The sequence below is a fragment of the Cibotium barometz genome, chromosome 35 (genome assembly GCF_041138505.1).
Source record: "Cibotium barometz isolate CiBa-2024 chromosome 35, ASM4113850v1, whole genome shotgun sequence".
NCBI classification, from domain to species: Eukaryota; Viridiplantae; Streptophyta; class Polypodiopsida; order Cyatheales; family Cibotiaceae; genus Cibotium; species Cibotium barometz.
In genome coordinates, this window is record NC_141080.1 from 51025774 (window position 1) to 51035063 (window position 9290).

General features: G+C 42.7%; 1 protein-coding gene across 1 annotated transcript; it reads left to right on the forward strand.

Annotated features, from left to right (window-relative positions):
- The first annotated feature begins 1499 nt into the window (after window positions 1–1499).
- LOC147618574 (alpha/beta hydrolase domain-containing protein VTE7-like) lies at window positions 1500–6762 on the forward strand. The gene is made up of 11 exons (XM_086775269.1): window positions 1500–1603; window positions 1778–2069; window positions 3143–3240; window positions 3399–3496; window positions 3806–3855; window positions 4085–4180; window positions 4296–4385; window positions 4512–4604; window positions 4849–4944; window positions 5971–6036; window positions 6397–6762. The coding sequence occupies exons 1-11, from the start codon at window positions 1500–1502 to the stop codon at window positions 6520–6522; spliced, it is 1209 nt and encodes a 402-aa protein (XP_086631395.1). The 3' UTR covers window positions 6523–6762.
- The last annotated feature ends 2528 nt before the right edge of the window (window positions 6763–9290 follow it).

A 9290-nucleotide genomic window follows, 5' to 3' on the forward strand; every position in this document is an offset into this window, starting at 1 on the left:
CAGTTGGAAAATGGAAATGCCAAAACTTCCGTGCAATGAAACAATCACTAAAATAAATTGGATTTTTGATCAGGGGGTGCCATTTGAACACCCACTATAGGTATAATGAGCCCCAAACACCATGCCACTAAATTCCAAACAGAACTATGAGAGACCGGACCTTTAAGTTATGAAGATGCCTATTTTCAGGCTACCTTCAGGGCGCCCAATTATCAAAAGTGGTGAAACCACCCATCACTATCATGAATTTGAGTGTTGGGAACTTCTTCGTCTTCTTCTTCTTCTTCTTCACTTGAAGAATCCTTGATAATCTACGTGAGGTTTGAAATATCTACTAGAAGAGCGGAGAACCTATTAAATTTATTCCTTCTTGGTTGGTTTTTAAGGGGCTGAGGGCGACCTTGCCCTCTTCCTCTCCTCACAATGGACTAAAAACCTTGGTTTTCTCCTTTGGGTTCCGCCTATGTACATGGGATTGAGGCGTGGTGGGAATCTAATTGGGCAGTTTCTAATGAAATGGTCCTTCAACCCAGAGTGGAAACATGCATTGGGAACATTCTTGAAGATCAGGGGTTGATCTAGAGCAATAGAGTTAGGAAGTTCCTTACTCATGTTTATTTCTACCAAAGCTTGTTGGTGCCATCTGGGATTTAGCCCTACATTAGCTCTAATCCCCAAAAGCCTACCAACTGGTTCAAGGAGAAGTTTAATCAAGGGGTATAGATGCATCGACAGGTTAGGCAACTCAACCCAAATAGGACAAAGGGTTGGTTTAGGGCCTACAGGGGAAAAGTCAGGAGACCACAGGAAGAGGGATAGGGGAGAATTCCTAAGGACCCATTGGTCAACCCCTAGGGTATAAAGTGCCATCCCTTCCGCTCTAAATAGGAAGCAGAAGTAGTTATTCGCCAAATGCTGGGTATTGGTCAACCCCTAGGGTATAAAGTGCCATCCCTTCCGCTCTAAATAGGAAGCAGAAGTAGTTATTCGCCAAATACTGGGTATGGTCTACTATAAGGCCTCGAGAGGACCAACTGTTTCTTATTCATGTCTTTAACACCTCCGCTAGAGGTCGTGGACCATAGCACAGACCTATTAGTGCTCTGTACTGGTAAGTTCATTGCCACTCCTGAACCAGATTAGCAGGGAGAGTGACAGAAAGCTTACCGTCTTTGCATGCTGGATCTTCTCTTCGATCAGCTTTGAAACCTCGGTTCTTCAGAATTATGCTTTTTTGTGCAAATATTTATTAAAACTTCTTTTATCTCTATTCATCATACTGTCCTCCTCAAAATAATGGATAGCAACTTGCAACAAAAATAGACATTGACTCTATTAACGGGCATCATTAACGTGAGTCGTTGAAGCCTTCAAATGTCCGAGGCTCGCCGCTGACGCGAAATTATGAGGTGTGATAAAAAATATGGGAAAAATAATTTTAAAGTGGAAGTCGTGATGTGTTTGAATTGCTCGGGAACTTGGGAGTCGGGAATCGTAACATGGCGATGGAACAAGGGCAGCTTGCAAGTAACCGAGCAAGCGAGCGAGAGAGAGACGCATTGCTCAGCGATGGAGCGAGCGGGATCAGCTTACGGGTAAGCTGGTCAGATTTTGTGTCGTGTGTGTGTGTAAGCGACAGACAGAGAGAGCGCGCTTGAACTTACGAGTCAGTCTGTCAGAGAGTTTCTGTGAGAGAGTAACAGAGAGGCGATGGAGCTGCAAGTGAGAGAGAGAGAGAGTTTTTTTTGACCTTGAAACACTTTGTGTGTTGGGACAGTCTGTCCTTTGCAACACTACGGCCAGGGGTGGCAACAACACATCGCCAGAGACGAGTTGCCCCGTGGTGCTGGAACAGATGCAGGGACGCCTCATTTCCCTCTGTATCTACCGCCTGCAACTGGGCTAATTACCGTAAGTACAATATATTCACAGCCTGCATGGCTGCCATCGTCGACCAGCTCGATGCCACTACGGCCACCTTCCCTCCCTTCCTTCCACCTGAGGTCCAGCAGCTACGAGACCCTCGCGCACGTGCATTTGCTTCAAGAATTCAGAGACTTCCTGTACAGGTATCTCATTGACACTAGAGTTCGTTATCATTTGCAGACAAAATGTGCGTGTTTGAGTTCGCGTGAGCGGCATGTGAGAGCGTGTATACATGTGTAGATATGTTTAATGGAGTGTGCACGTTTTTTAGCAGGATGTATACATGTTTATATGGTTTATATGTCTGTTTCATGGAATACATGATAGACACATGCCATGCATACACATCTACGTTAGTATGTCCACATGATTAGGACTATTACACTCAAAAGGAGTCGGACGTCTAAAAGGTTCGACACTTATTATATTTCACTCTTGAATTGGGTTGTGTGTGACAAGTCCCTTGTGGGCAGCGCTCATGGGATGGTCATGTGGCCTAGTGTCGTGTCTTCCACATTCTCCAATGATCAATTTCTATAAAGGAGTGGTTGGGTGGACTGAATTGATTTGGGTCTGCATGTATATTGTGGGCCTCTTACCTTTATATGGATGGCGGGGGTGGTCAACCCAATCATTCCATGCTCGTTATCTATCTTGTGCACACGGTCTGGCGGGGGTGGTCAACCCAATCATTCCATGCTCATTATCTTGTGCATGTCAAGATTTGGCTAGCTCATGTTTGTAAGGCCCCCTCTTATGAGAAGCGCCCATAATTGATGTTTGTAAGGGGGGTGATGCATGTAAGGCCCCCTTCATGAGAAGCACCCATAATTGATGTTTGTAAGGGGGGTTGATGTATGTAAGCTCACCCCCCCCCCCCCCTCCCTTTTATATGAGAAGCACCCATAATTGTCTTGTGCATAAGATCTTGCTAGCTCATGTTTGTAAGGCCCAAGGGGCTTTATGAGAAGCACCCATAATGAAGTCCTTCAAGTTTAGTGCTGAATTTGTGCTCTAATCAAGTTTACGATTCGTCTCCAAGCCTTCCGCATGGCATTTCTACAATATGTGCTCATGTTTGTAAGGCCTAGGGGGCTTTATGAGAAGCACCCATAATTAAGTCTTCCAAGTTTAGTGCTGAAAAGAGATCCTTCTATCCTCCTAGGCTATTGGTAATTATGAATTTGCTGACTATTCCTCTTGTATTTTGATGTAGACAAGTCTCACAGAGAAGCCCATCATGACTAGCTGTGTAAAGCCTACGATAGTCAATGAGGACTTGCCTCCTGTGTTTTTGCTTCATGGATTTGATAGGTAAATGGAGAAGATTGTTCTCCTCATCAACCTTGATAGCTTAGCGATCACATTTTCTATTAACTTCCAAAATATATTAGTCGAGCAATTAGTGTAAGTTTTTTCTTTTAAAAGTCCTTGAGATCAAGTTTAACAAAGCTTTTTGGTGCCTTTCACAGCTCTTGTCTAGAGTGGAGGAACACATACCCCAAGCTTGAGAAAGCCAACATCGAATGTTGGGCTTTTGATATCCTTGGTTGGGGCTTCTCATATTCAGGTAAGTATATGTTTCTTTCAAGAAAGCTTTGTTTGTAGCAGTAGGTAGGCAATACAATCGGGCATTCAACACCAAGTAAGGGTTGAATCTATGCTATGCTATCTAGGTGATCTTATTATTGGGCATTCAACACTAAGTAAGGGCTGAATCTATGCTATGCCAATCTAGGTGATTATGTGTATTGCAGTTTTAGGTCTTTTAGTGGTTCATTAATTAGGGAGGTGAAGGTTATTTGCATCTTTCTCTTGTTCATGTTGGATAATTTGTATGGCTAGTGGGGACCCGGAAACAATCTATGTTTTGTTGCAGAGAACCTAGCATCAGTTGGTGTGGCCGCAAAGCGAGAGCATTTATATGAGGTATTTTTGTGTAGTGTTGGTTATCATAGTGCTTATTGATGGACTTTATGCAGACCATGCAAGATAAGCATGCTAAACCACTACAATTGAGTTTTAGTATTGATGTTTGGAGTGAAAAATATTTTGTCTTTCTTCCTAGTTGGACACACAAAAAGAGGGATTTTCCATGGTACTCATGAACTGATTTTGTTGGGTTTTTATTTCTTTTGTTGAAATTCTGTGATGATAGTTTTGGCGATCATACCTTAAGAGACCCATGGTTCTAGTAGGTGCTAGTCTTGGGGGTGCTGTAGCAATAGACTTTACCGTTGCCCACCCAGAAGCTGTAAGCATTTGTAGTGATCAGCTTTTCTTCTACAATTCTTATGTTGAAGGGTGAACAAAGGTGTAGGCAAATTGTTTATATGGGTGTCTTGAGAGCTCCTTAAAGTGTCTTTCAGGTGTCAAAGCTGGTCCTTGTTAATGCACAAGGGTATGCAGAGGGCACTGGCATAATGGCCTCGTTTCCGAGATTTATGGCATATGTCGGGGTGAGTAGATTTTGGTGCTCTTTTTGACCATGTTGGTGATTGAAACACTGATATTGTCTTGTTGATGAAGGGGTGGTCTTAAGATATATATATATATGGATAATTGCTCCAATTATGGTGGTGCAGGTTTCCATGTTGAAGAATGTCTTGTTGCGTACCTATGCGAATACTCTCATCCATCACAAGATACAGTGGCGTTTGATTGTTGATCAAGTGAAAGTAAGCTCCTTTGCATCAATTATCTCACGATCAGCATCACAATTAATGCAAGGACCATTATAGTTATTGCATAGACAAAAGTAGACAACCAACAAATAAAGGGGCTTGGATTAAGCAATAATTAAGCATTGTTGTAAACTAGTTTCATGTGACTCATAGGCAAAAAAAAAAATCCCTTTTTTATTTTGGGTTTAGGTTGTAAAACTCTTGTCGCAAAGTAGAAACTAAAGCATATCTGGTGTAGGTGGGGCGATTGCATTGCTTTATGCCCGGTTGGGCTACGGCTTCAGTTGACTTTATGCTAAGTGGTGGCTACAATGTGGCCTCACACGTTTCAAAGGTACCTTAGTCTCTTTTCAAACACTTTTTTTAGTGGCTACTATCCTTTCATTGATTCAACCTCAATATATACAAGTAGGTGACCTCCACAGGCATAAAGTTTTTTCTTGTATGCATATGTTCATCCATACATATGTGCATATGTGCATATGTGTATATTTGCAAGTGTATGTGAGTGAGTGAGTGAGTGTGTGTGTTTTTATGTGTCGTGTGTGTTTGTATATGCCCATGTGCACGTGTGTATGTATGTGTACATGTGTGTGCATGTGTCTATGTGTGTATGCATGTATACATGTGCACATGTATGTGCATGTGTCTATGTGTGACTCTCTCATATACGTGTATAACTATGTGTCTCTCTATCTTCATATACATGTATAACTATGTGTCTCTCTATCTCTCTCATGTATTCTCTTTATGTCTTTGTCACACACATAGACACAACCCTCAATCACACCCATACACTTATACATGCACTCTCTCTCTTCTCACACCTATCTCTCACATACACAATCTCTCAAACACATAGAAACTCTCTCTCTCTCTCTCTCTCTCTCTCTCTCACACACACACACACACACACACACACCCCCACACGTACGTGTATGGCTGTGTACGCGTACACGTGTGTGTGAATGTGCTTATATATAATAGTATTAATATAATACTATTATATGTTTACTATATGTATATTGATTTATATTCTCTACTTTTTTGAGTGGGTCTTGCAATTAGCCACATCCTTTGGTCAATTTAAATTTGAGTGTCTCCACTTTGAGAGGCTAAGTGCTACCACCTCCACTTTGAGAGGCATAAGTGCTACCACCTCTACTTTGAGAGGCATGAGTGCTATTGCTATCGTTCGTTCGAGAGCGAGAGCTTGTTGGGCCCTATTCTCTTTCACACCTTAAATGAAAGAGTTTCCCTCACCTGTCTTTGGGCTACGATTTTGCAAAATGTAGATTTTTTGTGCACTCAAATTTGTCTATTTGGATTGATAAAATCTTGGTCTTGTTGGGTTCATCAGATCGATAAGGAGACACTAGTAATATGGGGAGAGCAAGACAAAATATTAAGCAAAGATACCCCACAGGTACTCCAAATATATCATTCCCATTCTACTACAGTATTGTTGAGTCATAGGCATCTTTTTCTTTTTTTGGATATTAGATTGGGTATTGAAATTAAATGCCCTTTGGTAGGTTTGAATTTATACCGGGCATCTTACGATCCTAACATACATGAATGGATTTTGAAAGGAATATTTGAGTCCACATATAAATAGCACAATGGAGTAAGAAATGGTCCTTGGGAGAGGCACAAGCTCAAGTTTAAACCCTCTCTAGCCTATTGTTTTAGGCATCCCTATCACTAAATAAAACACTAATTCACGATCATACTTTTGTTGTAGTAATATGTCTCATGGTTGGCAACCCACTTTGAATTACTGCAGAGGTTCAAGAACGATTTGCCAAATGGAAGACTAGTTTTTGTCAGCAATTGTGGTCACCTTCCCCATGTAGAAAAGCAAGACGCGGTGGCGGCATTGATTTTGGAATTCGTAGAACATGAGGGTTGAATGGATGTTGTGTGGATGCAATCCTTGTAAATAGGTTGCAGTAGTTCATACACTATTATGCAAATGACATGTTTGACCATGTAAATGTAGTCTATAAAGAATTGCTCTATAGCTTGTATTAGTAGCACTAGTTGGCAACCCATGCTTCGCACGTCTTTTGAGATTCCAAATTCAAATTGTACCCAAACCTCCTCAAGCCTCTTCCTCCCCTACCCGAACCTCCAAATTCTTGGCACATGGCAGCTTTGTGAAACTCTTCCTTAAAATAATATAGAGATGTGGAGGAAATGTTGAATAACAAGAGCTTGCATATTGCTAGGTGTAATGTTTGCAATGGTTCATAACTTGGGAAAGGGTTTTGGATGCTTTGTGTGTTGTTCTACTATGTGCTATGCAACCCTAGCTAGCAAAAGTCTTCTTGCTAGTAGTTGAGTAGGGAATTAAATAAATCTTAAATCAAGTTGTGTTTTCCTTGGCACATGGTGTTCTTTAGGCTTTGATGAATGTGGGTTTGACAGGGCTATAGGGTGACTTTTCCTCTAGAAGCTTGAATGGGCTATTCGGTGGTGTCACATTGATGGCCTCAATCGGGTAGCTGCATTTCACGTCACAAATGTGACTATAGTTTTACTCGTGTTGGGCCAAGCTCAAGCGGCTCTTGCATCTTATCAGACTGCTTGCATTTATCTCTCTCTTCACGCCCCGCGGCCCGCCGTCTAATAAATAATCCAAGTTAAGGCAATCTTAACAAGTCTTTGTTGGCCCTACTTCGATTGAACTAGGTTGGAGATTATTTCCACATATTGAATACTTGATTCGCACCATTCATTAGAATACTATTAAAATGAGAAAAATACGCGCAGCGATCGAGAGAGAGTGCTGCGCCTGAGTGCTGGCGATGGAGTGCTGCGCTTGAGTGCCTACGACACCTTCTCTCTCTCCCCTCGACTGCTACCCTGCCCAGAGGCTTGAAGCCCTCTGTGTACTTCCTTACTCTCTATAGCACCCCCCCCCCCCCTTAGGTGCATGGGCACCGAGTGGAGGGGAACCCCTACTCTGCCACATCAGAGAACAGGCACTTGCTCTGGGAATAAGTCATCTCAACTTGCTAAGAACACACAAGCTGCCTTTCAGTAATTCCTACAATGGCCCCCGGCCATGGATGGCAATAGAGAAACCATGTTGAAGTATGAGCAGGTGTTAGAAGACTTCATGGACACCAAAAAATAGCTGGAAGATTCTAGAGCTCGAGTGGAAGAGCTAAATCTGATGTTGCTGCAGAAACAAGTCGAAGAAGAGGCTCAAATCAACAAGCAAGCTCCAGCTAAGGTAATGGACACATTAGGTAAACCCTCTTCCATTAGGTAAAATAGCTGGAAGATTCTAGAGCCCGTGGAAGAGCTAAATCTGATGTTGCTGCAGAAATAAGTCGAAGAAGAGGCTCAAATCAACAAGCAACCTCCAGCTAAGGTAATGGACACATTAGGTAAACCCTCTTCCATTAATTCTGTGTTTTGTCTTCCACCTGAGTTGGTGCATTCGTTGGAAACTGATTACACAGCCCGTTGTTTAGTTGGGTTAATGTTTGGGCCAAGACCACCAGTAGATTTCCTTAGGGGGTGGGTCAAAGACAACTGGATTTCCATAGGTATCGAGGTAGAGATCATCCAAGCCCTCCCAAATGGGTACTATCTCTTTCTATTCAAGGACCCAAATATGGCCCTTTAGATCCTAGGTTCAGGGCAATGGATGTACAGGAACATCTCATTCTGTTTCTTCAGTTGGTCCAATAACTTTAACCCTCAAGGTCCAAAACCCTCAGCTTGCTTGGTGTGGGTTGAGCTTCCTAACCTGCCCTTCTACTTGTACCCTTGGCTCAAAAATTGTCCCCCCTATAGGGAAAGTGCTAGGCATGAGACCCAAGAATGACTACAACCCGGCTTGGGTCCTTGTGGAAGTGGATCTAGATAGGCCCCTTATTGATGAGATTGAAATCAATTGCGGTGAGTATAACATCCAGCAAAGCATTCTATACAAACACCTACCCAACGCATGCTTCCATTGTGGAAAGCAAGGGCATGTTACCAGAGAGTGTCCTTCAAAATACCCTAATTTGAGTGCCACTAGTGCCCCTAATCTTCCCCTAGCCATCAACCAAGCTCAGCCTACTGTAGTGAATAAAAATATGACTGTGCCTTCTCCCCTTGTTCCCTCTACCTCAAAAGAAAAGGGAGAAAAGGTTGCTCAACATCTCTAAAAAGAGCACATCTGGATCTACATAGCCCACTGTCAGGGGTCTGGAGGAGTGGCTGTGGGTATGCATGTGGACCATCAGAATGAAGTGAAAGACGTGAGGATTGATACGTTTGATCAATGGGCTGCATTTGAAATGACAACCTTCTCCTTCATTGGGATTTATGCTGGAGGTCCTCAGGCGATCAGAATCAGAACCTGGGGTACCGTGAGAAGCGTCCCTGATCCTATCATTCTAATGGGAGACTTCAATATGGTGCAATCCGAAAATGATAGATTAAGAGGGCTGGGACAAGTCATTAAAGGGGCAGAGCTCCTAGCATGGCAGCGCACTGCTGATCACTTTGAGCTATGTGACGTAGGGAATATGGGAGACTTCACGTGGTAGAACTATGCCCATGGGGAATTGACTAGGAAAGCAAGATTGGACAGAGGATACATTAGCAAAACCCTCGGTAACTCCTACAGATGTGAATGTAGAACTGACATCTCTACTTGCCTCTCTGATCATTACC

Bases quoted from the DNA above. Each gene is read 5' to 3' on its own strand.
- LOC147618574 (XM_086775269.1), top strand. From the start codon at position 1,500: ATGGCGATGGAACAAGGGCAGCTTGCAAGTAACCGAGCAAGCGAGCGA. The intron at 3,241-3,398 runs GTAAATGGAGAA...TGCCTTTCACAG, and splicing joins TTGCTTCATGGATTTGATAG to CTCTTGTCTAGAGTGGAGGA. The intron at 6,037-6,396 runs GTACTCCAAATA...GAATTACTGCAG, and splicing joins TAAGCAAAGATACCCCACAG to AGGTTCAAGAACGATTTGCC.